At 34.8% G+C, this 19,659-nt stretch overlaps 1 protein-coding gene across 2 annotated transcripts in view; it reads left to right on the forward strand.

Annotated features, from left to right (window-relative positions):
- The window catches only part of UHRF2 (ubiquitin like with PHD and ring finger domains 2), a 77,346-nt gene that overhangs the window by 53,665 nt on the left and 4,022 nt on the right, over positions 1 to 19,659 (forward strand). The window contains exons 7-14 of one of the 2 annotated variants that reach the window (XM_038552326.1): positions 1,678 to 1,801; positions 2,063 to 2,170; positions 4,426 to 4,530; positions 10,102 to 10,208; positions 13,535 to 13,697; positions 14,379 to 14,519; positions 16,164 to 16,260; positions 16,439 to 16,591. In XM_038552326.1, the coding sequence (XP_038408254.1) occupies positions 1,678 to 1,801; positions 2,063 to 2,170; positions 4,426 to 4,530; positions 10,102 to 10,208; positions 13,535 to 13,697; positions 14,379 to 14,519; positions 16,164 to 16,260; positions 16,439 to 16,591 (998 nt within the window). Of the gene's footprint in view, positions 1 to 1,677; positions 1,802 to 2,062; positions 2,171 to 4,425; positions 4,531 to 10,101; positions 10,209 to 13,534; positions 13,698 to 14,378; positions 14,520 to 16,163; positions 16,261 to 16,438; positions 16,597 to 19,659 lie in introns of both variants that reach the window. The other variant, XM_038552325.1, reaches the window with a different exon arrangement.

The following is a 19,659-nucleotide window of genomic DNA, read 5'->3' on the forward strand; positions in this document are numbered from 1 at the left end:
CAGGTTACTCCTCTCTCTAAAACCCCCTCATGTCTTCCTCTTGCACTGAGATGGCATGTGCTTAGGTTTTCTTCAGACTTGGCCCTGCCTGATGTATAACCTCATTGCTTATTTCTGTGCAGTTTATTTTGCTAAACTTCAGACCCACCCACCTTCATGTTTTTCAAGCATACCATTCTCAGGACTTTTCTACTTGATGATGTCTTTTTGCCCATAATGCACTCCCTGGCTTCTTCATAGGACTGATTTCCTTTGGTCTTAACTGTAATAGCACCTCAAACTACTCTATCTAAAGACACATACCGGACGAGCACTGGGTGTTATACTGCGTGTTGGCAAATCGAACTCCAATTAAAAAAATATACAAAAAAATAATAAGAACACATACCATTTCTAATCACTTAGCACCCACATAACCCTGATGTATCTCCTTTATAGAACTTTCTGAAATTGTTTCACTATATGTACTAGTTTTCTTTACTCTGTACAAACATTCTGATCAGTTATCCCCAGCACCAAAATGGTGCCTGATATATCTTTTTTATTTCTCCAAATCCAGTTGTTCACATGTTCAACCTCTGAACTAATTTTCTCACCAGAAATGGTATCTGCTTTGCCCCTACATGCACTGATGAAATTATAGTTTTAGAGGTTAGCACATTGGGTAAAATCTAGTCTTAAGAACAAATTAATTTTTTGAATCCTCCTGATTTCCCAATTAGAAGGGGTTTTACTTAATAATATTTATTACCTTCTCCTGTATTTTAATTTTTTGCCTTGATTTTGCATCTATATATTACAACCTAATTAATTTTCTTAGAATCAGGGACAGAATTAGGTTTTCTTTCCTCTAGTACTAAACAAAATATTTTGTAATTAAGCAGTCAGAATTACTGGTGGGCATAGATGTCTTTTTTGCTCTAGAGACTATATGGAAAAATAATTAAAACGGAAAGCATAGGCACATTAACGATTAATGAGGGGGCAGTGGCCAGTTGATCTTTGTTCAAGTTTGCATTCCTTGGTGATATAGGCAGCTTCATCTGATTCTACAGACTTATTTATACTTTGCTTTTTAGGAATGATTTAAGGTAGCTCATAATGATAAACAAATTATAGTAGTGTGACCAACTGCAAATAGGCTAAAAGACAAAAAGTATAGGAATTAAAATAGAACCTAGAGATAAGGCTTATATAAACAAGCATCCTTGGATCCTGTATATTATATCTGATAGATTATACATTTTTGACTTTGAGAGTTTTAATAACCATTTTAGATGGAGATGTAACCAATTCATTTGCATCATTAAATATTCAGTCTAGGATCATCTATTCTTGCTACTTCTGTATTAATAATTAGGAACTTCAAATGAATAAATTCTATTCTCCAGGTTAATGATAAGATCAGAGTTTATAGTACTATTTGAGTTGGACAGCTTTGTCTGGCTTTTGAATAATCTTTTACATTCTTTAAAGGAATGATAAGGTTTTGGTTTGGGATTTTTTTCCTGCTAGCTTAACCATGTAAATATTTTGAAAAGTTTAATATTTAAATGCCACCTGAAGATCTGTGATATGCACCAAGTATTACATCTTAAAATTTGTTCTGACCTAGAAAGGCCATTCTGTCACTGCTTTAATAATATGGTATTATCAAAATTCCTTTTTATTTTAAAGGTATTGTCCTTCTTGTAAAACTGATTCCAGTGAGGTTGTAAAGGCTGGTGAAGGACTCAAGATGAGTAAAAAGAAAGCAAAGATGCCATCAGCTAGTACCGAAAGCCGGAGAGACTGGGGCAGGGTAAAGAAGAAATTCTCCTTTTCCTCCTAGTTGTAACGTTTATAACTGTAATGCAAGTTATAACGTTTCAATACCAACAGTAGTAGTGATATAAATTACATTTTCTATCTCAAAAAGATTAATAAATTACTGTATTGTTTACTTTTGCTATAACTGTTACGTTAATTATATAAGTAGGTTTCTATTTTATTCTCATGGGAACTAAGGGCTTTAATATTTGACATAACTAGTTTCTCAAACAGCTTATTTGTTAACTTGTAGGGAATGGCCTGTGTTGGTCGCACTAGAGAATGTACTATTGTTCCTTCTAATCATTATGGACCTATTCCTGGGATTCCTGTTGGATCGACATGGAGATTTAGAGTTCAGGTATGTTTTATATTGGCTTTTTGAAAGGGTGAAGTTGGAGATAGTTAAAACTGTAGCATTGTCAGTATCTATTGATTACAAGTGGACTAAATAGTGTTAGAATGAAAGATTCTCTATAGGATGTGTAAGCTCTTCCTTATACTTTAAGACAGAGGGCCATACATTATGGAATTAGGCATCACCTATGCCTTTTCATCACTTAGTTTTAATGTTCTGAAAGTTAACATTATTGTTAAGCTTTCTAGAGGATTTTTTTTTTTTGCTAAGAATTTAGTATTTGAAAATATTAAATTTTTTTTTCTTTCTGTAAGTTCTCATTTAATGTCATTGAAGTTCAAGAAAGCTTGCTTCAGGTGTTTTGCCTGGGGCTTATCCTTTTGAATGAATGCTAAGTTGTTGATCAGAGGAAGTGACCAGATAACCCAAGGATAAAATTACTTCTCTCTTCATCTTGAAGGCTCTATTGTATTCATTTCTAACTTCTTGTTTAGAATGGTTTTATCATTATAGAGAACTTAAAAGTTTTTCATCTTTTTGTCTCAAAGATAACCACTTAAAATAGTTGTTTCTACTGCTTTTGTCTTCATATTTTAGTTTATGAACTTTTTTCTATGGAAGATGAGCATTTAGTTGAACACATTCTTTGTTTTCCCGTCCTTGCAATGGTTATATTATAATTTTGGCTAAATCCATATGCATGTTTTATAGTATGACTTTAGCTCTTTAAATACAGTAAAAAAAAAAAAAAAAACTACAAAGAAATATAAATAGAATAAAAAGTACACTTAGTATATTCTTAATTGCCTTGTTTGTTTGCTTCATTTTTTTGTATCCTTGTTACTAATTTATTCCCAAACTCTAAAAGCTCTATTGATACAGTCTCAGATGAGTTTAAGGTTGTTGGCCTGAGCACAACTACAAGGATTGATTTGCCATTTAGGAAATGGGGAAGAGTTAGATTTATTTTCATCAGAGTTGGTGAGGTTGGGAATCCAGTGGTCCTGTCTTCTGGAGTACCTGGTGTTTTCAAGGTCTAAACTTGGGTTCTAATGCTTTTATTAGCTCTCATTGGCTTCTAATGTATGTCTTTCCCTACCCTACTATGCAGGCTTGGATTTCAGTTTCTTTTTCTCTAAGAACAATAATATGATAAATAATTCTAATACTTAGCTCAGGGATTTTGAAGTACACAAAGTGACACTGTTTTAGTGAACCAAAATTGAAGATATGTGGGAAGAAGCAGTAGGCCAGTGGAGTAATAGAATAGCATGAATAAATTTAACATATTAGGAAGCATGTGTGGATAACATGGCATAGTTTTGGCTCAAACATATATGTTCTATGAAGGAGAAGCTGGGATAAGAGTTAAGGCTGAGAAAGTAGGTAGGAGCCAGACTGAGAGAAGGTAAATATGTAATACTTGGGGCTTACTATACAATATGACCATTTAATTATGATTTAAGCAGTTGAATATTAAAAAGCAGATTTGTTCTTCAAAGTATCCTTCTGTTTGTAATCGGTAGAATGGGGTTTGAAGGGAAAAACTGGAGGCAGTGAAAAAGGATGTTTATAGCATTCATGACTCAAACTAAGATTACAGCAGTTGAGTAGAAAAAGATGTATTTGAGAGATTTAGGAGATTGAATCAGCAGTATTTGTGACCAAAATAGGTTTGAAGAATAGTGGAGAAGAATGAGTCTAAAATGACTGTTGCCTGGGATGGCTGGGCTGCTCAGGATGCTCAGTTAAGCATCCTATTACTTGATTTTGACTCAGTTCATGATCTCAGGGTCATGAGATTGAGCCCCTGCTTAAGATTCTCTCTCTCCCTCTCCCCTTCCCCCACTTAATATGAACTCTCTCTCACAAAAAAAAGAAAATGATTCTTGGCCTTCTGATGTGGCTAGCGAGCAGTGCCATAATTAGGAGAAGAAATAAGATAGGAAGGCATCTGGACCACTGATAACAAATTCTATTTTACCCATGTTTTGTTGTAATGACCAGTAGACCTTAAATGATAATTATTTAATAATTATTTTGAAACTCGATATTGGGTCTGAGCAGTTTTAAGGTCATCAGCCTTAGTACCTAAGGGATATATGGTTGGGGAAAAAATAAGATTGGTGAGCAGAAAAGAACTGTAAATGACATTCAGTTCTTAGTTGGAAGCCCTTAGGCTCCAAGAATACATGTGAAAACATTTTGTAAATATAACGACTATTCAAAAGTATTTTGAGACTCTCTTTATTTCATAGGTGAGCGAAGCAGGTGTCCATCGGCCACATGTTGGTGGAATTCATGGTCGAAGTAACGATGGGGCTTATTCTCTTGTCCTTGCTGGTGGATTTGCAGATGAAGTAGTAAGTCATGATACAGTTTTGTTCTTTAGAACTTGTCCTGATCCTTCAGTAAAATGCAGAAGCTTTTTCTCGTATATATCAAATCCCATCTTTATTTTTAGCATAGTTTTTATGGTGAAGTGGTCACTTCTATAGAAATTACAGGATAATGGGATCCCTGGTGGCTCATCAGTTTGGTGCCTGCCTTTGGCCCAGGGCGTGATCCTGGAATCCTGGGATCGAGTTCCACATCAGGCTCCTTGCATGGAGCCTGCTCTCCCTCTGCCTGTGTCCCTGCCCCTCTCTCTCTCTCTCTCCCCCCCCCTCCCCCCGTCTCTCTGTGTCTCATGAATAAATGAATAAAATATTTAAAAATAAATAAAAATAATTTTTTTTAAAAAATTACAAGATAAATCAATTGGCAGTCTTTAATCTTTATATGTTCTGATTTATTTATATTTGTGGTAACTGTGGCAATAAAAATACATTCTCTGTAGAGTTCATCTTCTTAAACTTATTTTGGGATATTGTAGATTGGCATGTAGCATTATAAATATTACAGAGGTGCCCTTTACCCATTTCACCCCCAGTGGTGACATCTTGCTAAACTGTAGTACAATATCACAACAGGATATTGACATTACATTTCAGGTCACTGAAAATTTCCCTTACTACACGTGTCCCTCATGTTGCCCTTTGATAGCCACATGTACTGTATCTGCCCTCCCTTAAACTCTCCTTAACCCCTGACAACCACTAATCTGTTCTCCATTTCTATAATTTTGTTACTTCAAAAATTTTTATAAGTAGAGGAGCACATGGGTGACTCAGTTAAGTATCTAACTCTTGATTTCCACTTGGGTCATGATCCTCAGGGCCATGGGGAGGGGGAGCCCTGAGTGGGCCTCTGCACTGAGTGGAGAGTCTGGTTGAGATTCTCAGTCTCCCTCACCCTCGGCCCCCTCCCCTCCCTCACTCGGGTGCACATATTCTTTCTCTCAAAATCTTTTTAAAAAGTTTTATAAGTGGAATCATATAGTGTATGACCTTTGGGAATGGCACTTTTCACTCAGCACAATTCTCAAATTGTGGCATATATTAATAGTTTATTCTTTTTTATTGCTGAGTAGTATTCCATGCTATAGGTCTGCCACAATTTGTTTAACCACTCTTTGAAGAGCATTCAGATTGTTCCAGTTTCTGAGTTTTACAAATAACTGCAATAAACATTTGGGTACAGGTTTTTTAATAAATATAAGTCTTCATTTCTCTGATAAATGCCTAGAAGTGCATTATGGGGTTATAAGGTAGTTGAATGTTTAGTTTTTTAAGAAACTGCCAAATTGTTTTCCAGAGCACTGTACCACTTTACATTCCTATTAGCTGTGTGTAAGTGATCCAGTTTCTCTGCATTCTTGCCCTCATTCAGTGTTGTTGCTTTATTTTACTTTAGCCATTCTGATAGATATGTAGTGAGATCTCATTGTGGTTTTAGTTGATAATTCCCTAATGGCTGGTGATGATGGACGTGATTTGCTTTTTTGCTATGTGTATAGCCTCTTTGGTGATATATTTTTATCTTGCCCATTTTCTGATTGAGACATATTTAGTTTTTTTTCTGGTATTATTTGAATATGTAGTTTGCAGGTATTTTCTCCCAGTCTGTTTCGTTGGTTTGTTTCAATGGTATATTATAATGATGAATTAAAGCAACTATGTAGAGGCTAAGATGTATGTTTTCAGACAAAGGTAGAAAAGTTTGCCATTTTTCTGACAGGCAGATTTGGCAGTATATTTACATTAGCATGGCAAAGGAAACTGAAGATGGAAATATGCAAGGTAATTATTTGAGTACTTATTTAACATGCATATTTTTAAGCTGTATTTTTCAGAAATACAAGGATGTTGTATGTTTTTTTACAGTTGGCACTTAATTTTTTTTTTAAGGCTTTTTAAGGAGACAGGCCAACTAAAAGTGGGATCTTTTCAACATGTTTTTAGCATCGAGCCAGTTGTGTTTGATCTGGTCTCTGACATTTGTGTGTGAGACCTTGGCCTAATTGTTTTACTCCAGTAAACCTCAGTTTCCCCGTGTGTAAAATAGAAAAAATAGTATCACCATTTTATATCAAAATTCTTGATATTAAATGAGGTAATTTATGTAGAATTAGTATATAACAAGGATTCAAACAATTGTATTGTCTGTAGCAGAAGCTTATCTTAATATACAAAATATAAACATGTGGAAGTGAAAACAAGTACCAAGTTGAATTGGGATGGTTATTATTCCCGTTTTCCTCATCTTTTGAATATAGTTACTAGTCAAACATTAAACATTTGTAGAGAAAAGTACTGTTGAGCTTTTAATTATGGGTCTTAAGCAATTAACTCAGTCAATTAAATAATGTAACGGTAATTCATTTTGGAACTAAAACACATGGGCTTAGATTGCCAGCTAACATGTATCTGGAGATGTTAATATATTTTATAAGCAATTTCAATCTTTTGATCTCTTAGTGCAGGCAGGTCATATCTACAGAAATAGAAGGAAATGTGAATAAATTTTTCTCATTTGAGAAAAAAATTTGTTTTGAAACCATTAGTATAACATTCATGGAGCCCATGATCCTTGTTCTGTTCAGATAAATGGAAGTGAAACTACTGAATACCTGTTGATAAACTAGTTAATATTTTAGTCTAGTAATTTGACAATCAAATGCTAGTTTTAGTGCCCTTTGTTAGGGTGACCTTACATGAGGAATGAGGACCCAGAAAGATGATCTGCCTTTTATAATTGTCCTGAGAAGTAGTTTGCTCAGTGATCAGGAACAGATTCTGAAACCAAACTCTCTGGGTTTGTGTCCTGGTGCCATCTCTTACTAGTTTTAAATGACCTTATGCAAGTTAATGAACCTCTGCCTCATCTATAAAATAAGGCAGAGGGAAATTAAAAATTACTTATTTCATAGGGTTAATGTGAATATTAAAAGAATCATGTGTATAATGCTTAGCCTAACTTCACACAGACACAGAGTAAATGCTAGGTAGGTATTGTTATCAGCAGTAGTGGTAGTATCCGGTTTTGCAAACAGGCATATTTTTTAAAAATTTATTCATGAGAGAGAGAGAGGCAGAGATGCAGGCAGAGGGAAAAGCATACTCCCTGGAGGGAGCCAGATCTGGGACTCAATCCCAAGACCCCGGAATGATGCCCTGAGCTGAAGGCAAACACTCAACCACTGAGCCACCCAGGTGTCCCAAACATAAGGGATATTATGAGAGAAACTGGCAGAGATTAAAACTGTATTCTAGATAGCTTTGAATTAAGGAATCATTAAAGGTGTCTGGGAAAAGTTTAATGATCTTAACTATGCTTTAGGATATTTACCTTATAGTCTTTGGTCACAGGTACTGAGAAGATTGAGATAAAGGTCTTTTGCTTGATAAAAGTGATGACAGGAATGGCAGCATCCACCTTACTGTGTTAGGCAGCTACTTTACAACTTGAGAGAAGAGTTGAGATTGGGAAATTGAGTCACTCTGGGGCAGTATAGTATATCTCCTATAGCTGATGTCTTCTTATGTGATGAGGTATTTCCAGATAAGCAGTCTTCTTTAGGCTATTGACCCATAGGGATACAACTTTGTGGAGTATGGACTAGAATAAGTAACAAATTTGGGCTGATCATTTTTCCTTAGGGAAATTAATCTGAACTAATATATTGGCTGAGCTCTGACAGTCTAACAATTCTTTTTTTCCCCCTAATAATTAAGGGTTTCTGTCAGTATGATGATTGAAGTATAGATGAGTTAATGACATAGAATTTTAAGTACCCTTACTTGATTATTTGCGTTTTGAAAACAATAATCAGAAACTTTCATTTTTGTTCTTTCATTTTAAACACTACTGAGCTTAGGTTGCTCTCCTAGTCACAGTACCTTTTCCTTTATAGCACTGCGACAAGTGTAAGTTGACAGGGTTATGAATATGAACTTTGTGAAGTCCATCCAGATACCATTTGGAAGACTGTTTCTGATTAAGAAGTGTTCTGGGCTTGTAGTTTATCAGATTTCCTTCAAATGGAATACACACTAAATATGAAATTCATTAATGCCTTAGTCTTTAAAATGTAGTCTTCAATATTAGATGAATAAAAAGTGAAGTCAAGACTTTGGATAGATAAAAACATTTTTTAAACCATGAGATTTGGGCAGCCCGGGTGGCTCAGCGGTTTAGTGCCGCCTTTGGCCCAGGGTGTGATCCCAGAGTCCCGGGATCGAGTCCCACGTTGGGCTCCCTGCATGGAGCCTGCTTCTCCCTCTGCCTGTGTGTGTGTGTCTCTCTCTCTCTCTCTCTCTCTCTCTGCGTGTGTGTCTCTCATGAATAAATAAAATCTTTAAAAAAAAAACAAAACACATGAGATTTTAGTTATGACTTAATCCAAAGGAAAAAAAGATGCAAAATAATTGACCTTTATTATAGACAAGGACTTAGTAGGGAAAATTCTGTTATCTTAAGTTCAGCCTAATAAAATCTTGAAATGAAGAAGAAGCACTATTGGGTGGGGGAAATGGGTGAAGAGGAGTAGTAGGAGGTACTCTTTCTATAACCGGAATACAAGGCACAGCATAACGAGTACAGTCAGTGGTATTGCAATAGCACAGTATGGTGACAGTAGCTATATTTGTGGTGAGCATAGCATATTGAATATATGCACTTGTTGTATCACTATGTTATACACCTAGACTTAACAATGTGCATCAACTGTAATCAGAAAAAAAAAAAACACCACTATTTTGATGTTAGTAGAGTTAATTTGTATACTCTTACTCTTCTCAATTCATTTTGAATACTGAATCAAATAGAGACTTAGTAATATTAATATAAATTTGTAGCTATCACAGAGGTATTTGTGGTCCTAGTTTATGTAAGATCTACTTCCTTTGGCATGTTTTTTTTTTCTCATATTTAGTAGACACTTTATACAAATTTTACTTTTTAAATTCTTTTCCAATGTTCTTTATAATGATAGGCAGGTATTTCACCTGAAGGTAGTTTGAGTGAACCTATACAGTATGAAATGTGGGGAATTTACTATGCTGTTAGGATTTTAATTTTGAAGTTGTTTTTTGTTTTTTGTTTTTTTTTTTAATTTTGAAGTTTAACAGCAAACTTGAGTATGGCATAGATTGCTGACAGGAAATCAGATATGAAGTATTTACTAAAATGGTAGTCTATAAAAACCTATAAGATAGTATTGATGTTTAATACATTGAATTAAATGAAACAATATTCCTAATCCATAAGATCTTATTTTGTAACATTCTAGAGATTATTCAATTATATATATAAGAATGGCCACATTTGGAGGTACTGGAAGTTCTAACTTTAAAATGATCAAGTGATATATAACTTGAAGATATACTACATACACAGCTGCATTTGAGATACTTTGGCAAATATCTCTCAACATACCTTGAGAGAATGTGTAAATTCATAACATCCTAACCAGATGTTCTCACTGTAAAATAAGAATCGGCAAGAATATACTTGGGTTTAGGTATCTTAATGCTGAAAATCTTTTCCTGTAGGACCGAGGTGATGAATTCACATATACTGGGAGTGGTGGTAAAAATCTTGCTGGTAATAAAAGAATTGGTGCACCGTCGGCTGATCAAACATTAACAAACATGAACAGGTACTCTTTATTAGAGTTTGTAAAGACTATTTGGGCTTTGTATAAAAGTTTGATTATAGTAATATAATTTGTAAGTTAGACTGTAGGGAAGAATCTTAAATTAAGAGTTAAAAGATCTAAATTTAAAATCCCATTACCTTATTATATAATTGTATGTAAGCATTCTAACTTATGTCTTCATACTGTTTTTTAAATGACATAATTCCCAGTCTTAATATATGTGCTTTGTATTTGAAAACATGTTAAAACATTTGAAGGAAGGGAACCTTAATAACTGAAATTGAGGACAAGGTGGCATTATCTACTACCCCATAGGTCAAAGTAATGTTTTACTCAACACAGATTTATCTTTTAAAGTAATAAACTTCTTTTTAAAGGAAACTCACTAGTGAAATACGTTTATTTTTGGGAGCCACATCAGATAACTTAATCAGAACCACACTCAGGGTGCTTTTAGAATTTATAATACTGTCTTTTAAGTGTTATAAAAGAGAATGCTTAGTTATAAAAGTGACCTTTTCTAAGTAAATACTCATAAAGCATTACGAAAAGAGCCACCTTGTGCAACTTTGTTCTATAGGAGTATTAATGATATTCCAACTTCATGGAAACAAAAAAAATGACTTCAAAATGTTTTTATATGCATGCTAGTAGCAGTAATAAAGTGAACCAAATCATATAGCAATGACCATACTATAACTTGTCATATTGATAATTTTTTGATCAATTTCATAAAGTTGAAATTTCTATATCCTATTGTTAAAGGTGTTTTATGGATTATTGAGTAAAAATGAGTATTTTTCTTTCTTGAGTCTAAATCACTCGGTTTTAAGTAGTGTGCCCTTAATTTCTGATTACCGTGTGAAGTAAAGAATATGCCAGTATGATTTCAAGAATTTGTTGCATACCAAATTATATACAGTCTGTTTTTTATGTCTTCCTTCTATATTATTTCTGACAGTAGGATTATTTAACTGAACCAGCAGAGGAGACAGGTCAGATTTGCTGGTGAAAACATTCCTGAGGCAGGAATCCAGTCCCCAGCTAGTCTTTTTCTAGCAAAATAGCAGCTCTTCAGTAGGAATGATCTTGAAAGTAATTAGAGATATTTTGATGTATTTTTGTCAGTGAAAGTGCAAAAGGGCTTGAATTTGCAAAGGGGCTTTTTCAAGTTGTCAAATCTGAAAATTATATTTACCTTTTAATAATTATTTTGCTTGAATGAAGTTTGTTTACTAACTACCTGTACTTGTAATATACATGGTAAATATTTTCCAAGCTTTTAAAGAATCAAGTATAACCCTGTGTACCATATGTTATATAATCTTATTAGGAAATAATTGACAAGTAGTAAAAATATTTATATTGAAAGGAAGGTAGTAAATATAAAATACTAACTCCAAACCATTTAGGATTGACTTAACATAGGGACTCTGACATCCATTCAGTAAGTTAATACATGAAAAGCTTTGAGTACGCATTGTGATTATAAAGACCTCTGGGCAAGGATACCTGTATTTTTTATAAACATGAAAACTGAGATGAAAGACCCTTAGTTCTGACACATATTATACTCTTTCCTAATATATGGTCAAGTTCATTTTTGCTTCTCCACTAAAAGGTAGTTTGGCGCCTGCTTCTTGCTTTGAGAAGTTTGTTCCTATTTCTTCTCAGCTCTTTCATTTATGAAACTGAAGAGGGCAGCAAGGTAACCTGTCCTTCCTTTATCAGGGCAGTTACAAGCAATTGATTGAACTGTAGAGTTATGAAAAAGCCTTGTTTCACCTAGTTTGATCTTCCTGGATTCTTCACATACTTATGTGAAGCTAGAAGTGAGTTATTTATGCCAGTTAGCGGTGACAGTCATTCTGAATGAAGGTGCCTGTAAGCACCAAAGTATTCCCCTCATTAATATCAAAAGAGTATTTGTCCTTTTCCTAGCTCTTTGAGATGAAGCATGTATATCTTAATAGGTATTACATTAATAAGATGGAATACTAGCCCTAGAAGGTTGGCTACATTTTCTTCTACCTCTGAGAGATTTTAATGGATCTCCCTTTGAGATGAAAAAGATAACTTGGTCAACTTTAACTATTTGACCACATTTATAAGACTTCTTTTTTTTTTTTTTTAACAAAACACTTCATTTACTTTAACAATATAACTGATCAAGAGATTTGAGTAGATTAGACATTTGGTCATGAGGCCTTTTTTTGTGGGTTTTTTGGGGGTTTTTTTGGTTTTGGGTTTTTTTGTTTTGTTTTGTTTTTGTTTTGTTTTGTTTTTAGCCTTCATAAAAAGAATTATACCTTGAAAAAGTACTTTGTATCATATCTGAATTTACCAAATTCGGGGTGTGTGTGTGTGTGTGTGTATTTTAATCTTATATGTTCTCAGTAGTTTCTTTTCACTGAAGTTAGGAAGTAGATATCTGAAAAGAAGAAAATAATTTTAAATAGATTCTAGTTTGGTGGGTTTTTTGTTTTGTTTTGTTTTTTGGGGTTTTTTTTTTTGTTGTTGTTGTTGTTGCTGTTTTTGTTTTTTGGCAGGACTAAGTTCTCCCAAGAAAGGTCTTCTAACATAACCTTACTGATTAATTACTAAGTGAGTACACATACTAAGGAAGCTTCAAATAAATCAGGCGCTTCGCCCTCAGTGTTCCTCCTTGTTCATGTGTCATTGTAAAAATAGTGATCTGGAGGAGCCAAAAATCTGTATCGTCATGACTTAATACAGGCATTTGAATGCTTCAGTTTTATTTAAACTTTTTACTGGAAGTCTTTTTAAACGATACTCTCATATTAAATTTGTTCTTTAATAGCTTCTAAACATTAAGGAATCTCTCTCGTCTGGAATGTGGAAAGTAGACTTAGAAAGGTCATTTGTACCTTGCTGACAAATTTATTTTCCTGAATTTCTTTCTACATTATTCCAGCAATTTACCTCACTCCCTTATCAAAAATAAATACTACAACAATCACTTGCTTTAGTTTTCCAACTTTCTCCCTTCCCTCAACAAACGTTATTTTTAAAAAATTCCATGTATTTCTAGTTGTTTTCTATTATACGTGGCACAGATGTTATTACTTTCAGAAGAACCCTACAGGCTATCTGAGAACCAATCCCCTGGCTTGGGGGTGACATCAGAAAACTGATTTGTCTTCTCTGCTGGTGGGGGAAAGCATAATCCTATTATCTGGAATAATATGGAAAGAATCATAGAATCTTAACCATCAGGTAAGGCATAATTCACCTTTTAATTGAGCTAATAATGCGATTATATACTTAAAGATTACTTGGTATAAAGACTTTGTTTTATTTTTTAGGGCATTGGCCCTAAACTGTGATGCTCCATTGGATGATAAAATTGGAGCAGAGTCTCGGAATTGGAGAGCTGGTAAGCCAGTCAGAGTGATACGCAGTTTTAAAGGGAGGAAGATCAGCAAATATGCTCCTGAAGAAGGCAACAGATATGATGGCATTTATAAGGTGCTCTATCTGGCATGACATCTTGTTCGTCATTCTTCCTGGGCTTTCAAGACAGGGTTGCCATGGGGAACTACTCTACTGGGGTGGGCTAAAGGAAACGGTAGATCACCTTAGTTGGTATTTCTACTTTTTCTAGAAATGTAACAGATGCACAAAGTGAGCCTCCTAGCTTTGATGCTTTTCCCTTAATGCTTATTTGAAATCTATAAGGGCAAAGTTAAATTTGGGGTTACAAGTATATATTCTCTATGATAAAACTGTTTGCATAATGTGGCCATTGTAGATACTGATTCTTTACATCTTTATAATTATTTTAATTGTAATAGATTTCAAAGCCAAGCATGTTACAGTTTGTAAAATAGGTTGTTTTCTTTGTTTAAAAAACAGAAGCATTTACTGCCACCATTTTTATCTACTGTTATGCAAGATTCTATTAGTAAGCATAATCCTGTTAATATTTCAAATTTATAGCAATGTGTACTTAAATGGAAACTATCTTAATTAGGAAATAAAGTCAAAGCAATGTTTTAGTGCTTTGAAAAGAAATATCTTTTATTTACTATTCCTATAGCAAAGCAAGTATCTTTTGAAGTTGCATTTAGTTCAGTCAAGTGTAAACTAATAATACATTATGAATAAGCTTAAATATTAAATCTCAAACTACAAAATACTATGATTTAGGTGGTGAAATACTGGCCAGAGATTTCATCAAGCCATGGATTCTTGGTTTGGCGCTACCTTTTAAGAAGAGATGATGTTGAACCTGCTCCTTGGACCTCAGAAGGAATAGAACGGTCAAGGAGACTTTGTCTACGTTTACAGGTTAGATTACATTTGTCTAGGCCACTTGTATGTTCACAAAAACGCATACCTCTGTAGTATCTTTGTGCCTTAACACTGGATACAACTCACAGCAATCAATCAGTAGACTGTAAGGGGTGAGGAATGAAATCATGCAAGTATGCAGGAGGAAAACAAGTAAAAAGGTAGCATTCTCGGGTGTCAAAACTCCCCTAAGACCAACCATTGTGCTTGGGAAAACCTGGGCCTTTAATGAAAAGTAAAATATTTCCAATTCAATTTGGAAATGACTTGAAGAATGAGGGAGAGGGGTACATAAAATTTACATAAAGGAGGCCTTAAGAAGGGACATGTATTCTAGAGGGCACGGGGTATGTTTCTGGTAGGGGAACGGGGAGGTGGCTTGAAAGAGTGGTCTGCTTCCTACCCTTCTCACTTTTCCTCACCCCTTTTTTCTCTTCCCCCTCAAAGCTGCTTCCCTGTCCTGTCACCACCTTTAGTGCTTTGCCTTTTTTTTCCCCTTTGCCCATGTTCAGCTGTTAACCCATATAAGACTTTGTTGGTTTTGTGTGCATAATGGATGGTATGGCTACATTCCCCATCCACTGCCTATGCACCCTAGACTGTCCCTGACACTGACTTCAGAGCATGGTTTGAGTTCATCCTCCATCATTCCCCATTGTTGTGCTTCCTGTAAAGACTACCAGCTTTTCATTTCCCCTGGCTCTGCCCACACTGCATGTGTAGGGGCTGAACTATGGGCAAGTGTCTGACCACCCAGGCAGGTGAGTGTGTGTTTTCTAGTGCAAGTCTGTCTGTTTTTGTTCTCTTTTTAAACTTGTAGAATTAATTGTTTCATTAAGTAAATGAGACCCATCAGCTGCTAAAATAACTGCCAAAATAATTCTTTTTATAACTTATTAAATCCATTTTCAAAAGATTTTTTTAGATTCATTGTTCAGCAGAGCAATGTTCTAGAAAGGTTAGATGTGAAACTGTAAGCAGAAGCATGTAAGCCCATCTACTGTGATAAGTTAATAATGTTGATGGGGCCTGAAACATGTTAAGCTTTAAATATCAGGGTTATCTACAAAGCATGCCCCCCCCCCAAAAAAATGGGTATCCAATAAAACACAAATAGGTAGAATTTATTCCTTAAAATCTGACCTTTAGCTGATAAAGAATTCAGTCTTTTAAAAGCCCCATTTCCCCTCTTATTTTGGGAGATAAGAAATTTGGCCCTTAATGTTGGGAGGGTGGGAGTTTTCTTTTTTAAAGATTGGATCCACAACTGAGTGTAATACCATCTGTATGAGGACTATCCTGTGCTCTCTGGTTGATCTCTTCACTTTATATCTAGATTCTTCTCTTAAACTTTTTAAGCCACTTAGGCAAATCTGCTGAAAACTTGTGTTTCTTTTAGAGCTGAAACTAAGATCATTATTTTATGAAATGGAATATCTTAACAGTCAAAACTACATGGTCTTACACTGAATTGGGGATATTGATGGTCTTCTGTCCTTTAAATGTCTGTTTCCTATATATAAAGTCAGTTTAGGAAAAATATACTCTTACCCCTCCCCTTTTTAATTTCTCAGCAGCATCTAGAAACCACCCCGTTCTCTGTGAAGCTTAAATCTATATTGTACTTTCCCCCCCCCTCAGTATCCAGTAGGTTACCCTTCAGATAAGGAAGGGAAGAAGACTAAAGGACAGTCAAAGAAGCAGGCCAGTGAGGCCTCGAAAAGGCCATCTACAGATGGTAGGTAATGATTTTGGACATAAATACTGTAAAACATAGTTACTGATAAAAATATTAAGACAATAAATTGAGAAACTCATAAGAAATTAAACATTACTGGTGCCAGTTAACTCTTTGATCTCATAGTTCTGCTTGGAACCACTCATAAGTCTGCTTATGTATTTTTAAATAAATTTAGGTGATTGTCCAAGTGCCTCCAAAGTGTTAAAAACATCAGATTCAGCAGAAGCAGTTGAGGCTTTCCAACTAACCCCTCAACAACAGCATCTAATTAGAGAAGATCACCAAAACCAGAAGCTATGGGATGAAGTGCTTGCATCTCTTGTGGAAGGTCCAGTATGTAAAGGTTTTTTAAATAATGTAATATTAACAAATAGTGAAAATTAATATCCTTACAAGTCAGTCAAAACTTTGTTTTTATGTAATCATCTCATCCAGGGCCACTACCTTTCAGAAATAATCTAAAGTAAAACTTTTAAATGCTTTTTGATTGATTTTAGGCCTCTTACTTTGTTGGTTTGACCTCTCTGTGCCTGAACCTAATCATTTATGTTGAAGGCACCTTTCATGGGAAGAATTTTAAGTTTGTGTAGCACACTTAATTTAAAAACTCATCAGGAAATTTTTTGCTGTAGTTCAAAGTTATCTGATGGTGTAAGTCTTAAGCAATTCACATGCTTAACCTGGTAGTAACAAAAAACAAAAAAATGTTGATTTCTTTAAATACTTTATATGTTTTGGATTTTTTTCCCACTTTTTGGTAGTCATGAAATTTTAAAGTGAAAGGAAATTAAAATTGATGTGTGGATTTTGTTTTGTTAAGCAGTATTAGGCAAATGTTTATCAAATCCTAGAAGCTGGAATTTTCAAATGTGAATTGTCTATTCCTTCTTGGTTCACTTTTATTATGTCTTTAATTATGCTTGAAGTTGGAATATTCCATTTTATTAGATAGCAACCCGTTGCTAGGTGTAATATAGTTACTTTTCTGGGTTTGTTACCTCTGTACAACTATTGTGAGTGAGCTTTAGCCTCCTCTTGAATTTTTATCCTGTCATCTTCTAGTAATTTCTTCCCAATGTTCCCTTTATTTCTGTCTGTGCAATACAGAACTTCTCATGTGTCTGAAATGGGGTTAGTTCTCCTTCTGTCTAAATTTAGAGAGAACTCTGTTTTTGTGTTGCTTTTTATTTGAAAAATAGTCACCAATATTAAGGAAGAACGTTCCCCGGTACAATTTTTAAACATTTGTATACTCATTTTAAATATATATTTATAAATTCATATAAAATATATGCTTTTTAAGATTTTACTTTTAAGCAATCTCTACACCCAGCATGGGGCTTAAACTCAGAATCCCAAGATTGGGATGCCTGGGTGGCTCAGCAGGTAAGCATCTGCCTTCAGTTCAGGGCGTGATCCCAGAGTCTTGCATCAGGGTCTCCTTGAGGAGCCTGCTTCTCCCTCTGCCTCTCTGTGTCTCTCATGAATGAATAAATAAAATCTTAAAAAAAAAAACAAAACCCCAAGATCAAGAGTCACATGCTCTACCAACTGAGCCAGATTTAGCCAGGTGCCCCTATTTATTCATTTTATTTTATTTATTTTTATTTTATGTATGTATTTATTTCTGAGTAATCTCTACCCCTAACATAGGGCTCAACTCACAACACCAAGATCAAGAGGCTCATGCTCTACAGACCGAGGCAGCCAGCCAGGTGCCCCTAATTTTTAAGCTTTTAGAGCTATATCAAATACTTTTTTTTTTTTTTTTAAAGGAGAGCACCATGGGTGTTGTGAGGATAGATAGAATCTTAAGTAGGCTCCACAGCCAGTAGGGGGAGCCTGATGCGGGCTCAAGTCTCACAACCCTGAGATCATGACCTGAGCTGACATCTAGAGTCAGATGCTTGACTGACTGAGCTACCCAGGCACATACCCTTCAAATACTCTTTAGATTTATATTGGAGTCATCATTTCCTTTACTTATAAAAGTGAAATGTTGGGTTATTCTTGGTAAATGAGGCTTACATGCTTGGAGGACAGAAGGAAATTAATTTAGTTCTATGTGAAGTGTTAACTTGCTTTTAGCCAAGAGACCCAGGCATAATGAGAATCTGATTCTGGTAAGTCCTTTTCACTTAGAGAAAGCAAGATACAGCCAACAGTTGTTGATCATAGTCTAATTATTCTGATTGGAGAGGATACAGATGGTTAGAGATAACTCAGGTGAGTTCCAGCTCCTTTGTAGGCAGGAGACAAAGTAGTAGATATAGGTGAAGGAAAAGGCCACATAAGTGTACTGGGAAGTTCTTTGGCACATCTGTTGACTGGATTGGACATGTGTATTTGGGCTTCGGTGTGAGACTTTTAATATGTATATCTTGTTTATCAATTAAAAAAAATATTGAAGTAATTATATCCTGTGAGACTTGGCAAACGTATGCAAATCAACATTTGTCAACTCTTCTTTCAGTGTTATTTTTATATGAAATAGTCACCAGTTGACAGTTTTCAAACCACCAAAAAAAAGACAAAATATTTGGTAGGCTGTTATTGGCAGGATCTTACTGCCTGAGATGATTGTGACCTTGCTAGTATACATACATACATCTGGATGTTTATATACTATTGTCATGGGCAGATTTTATGATTTTATAACCAGGAACACATTCATTAAACCAGGAAACTTCAAGTATTAGCTAATGGTGACTTTTAAATAAATGCATATATTTTATATGCTACCCTCTCAGGCCCAAACTGCTTGAGCTACAATGACCTCTGTGCTATATAAATACCAGTTCCTGCTCCTAAGCCATTATACCTTTTCTGCTTCTCTACACCTTCTTGTGGCTCACTCCTTCATTCCTGTAAGTCTCTGCAAAATACTAGTCCTCAGAGAAGCCTTCCCTGACTACCCTTCAGAAACAGCCACTCTTTACTCATGCTTTAATTTGCTTTTTTTGCTCAGTTACTACAATCTGAAATTGATTTTTTTTGTCTTATAGCTTACTGAAATAGCTTACTGAAAGGTATATAAAGTTCCATGAAAATACAGACTTCGCATTTTTATCACCACTACACAGATGAGTACTTGACACATTGTAGGAACTCATAATATTTGTAATACATGTTAGAGATATCATGGAGATACCATAGAAATTATCAGTCATTAACAAAGTAGTGTGTCATGGAGAAGGGTACCTGGTATTAAAGTTTGAGTTTTTTCCATATCTCCTCTAAATGGTATATTCTTTCAGTGTGTTCGGTAATACTTTGTTGATAATTTATATAGTGTTCATAAATAAGTTCCAAGGTAAAACTTCAAAATGAGATCTTTGATTTAATTTGCCTGAAATTCTTGGACATTCTTTTTTTGTTGACCAAAAAAACAGACAT

The sequence above is a fragment of the Canis lupus genome, chromosome 11 (genome assembly GCF_011100685.1).
Source record: "Canis lupus familiaris isolate Mischka breed German Shepherd chromosome 11, alternate assembly UU_Cfam_GSD_1.0, whole genome shotgun sequence".
Lineage (NCBI taxonomy): Eukaryota > Metazoa > Chordata > Mammalia > Carnivora > Canidae > Canis > Canis lupus.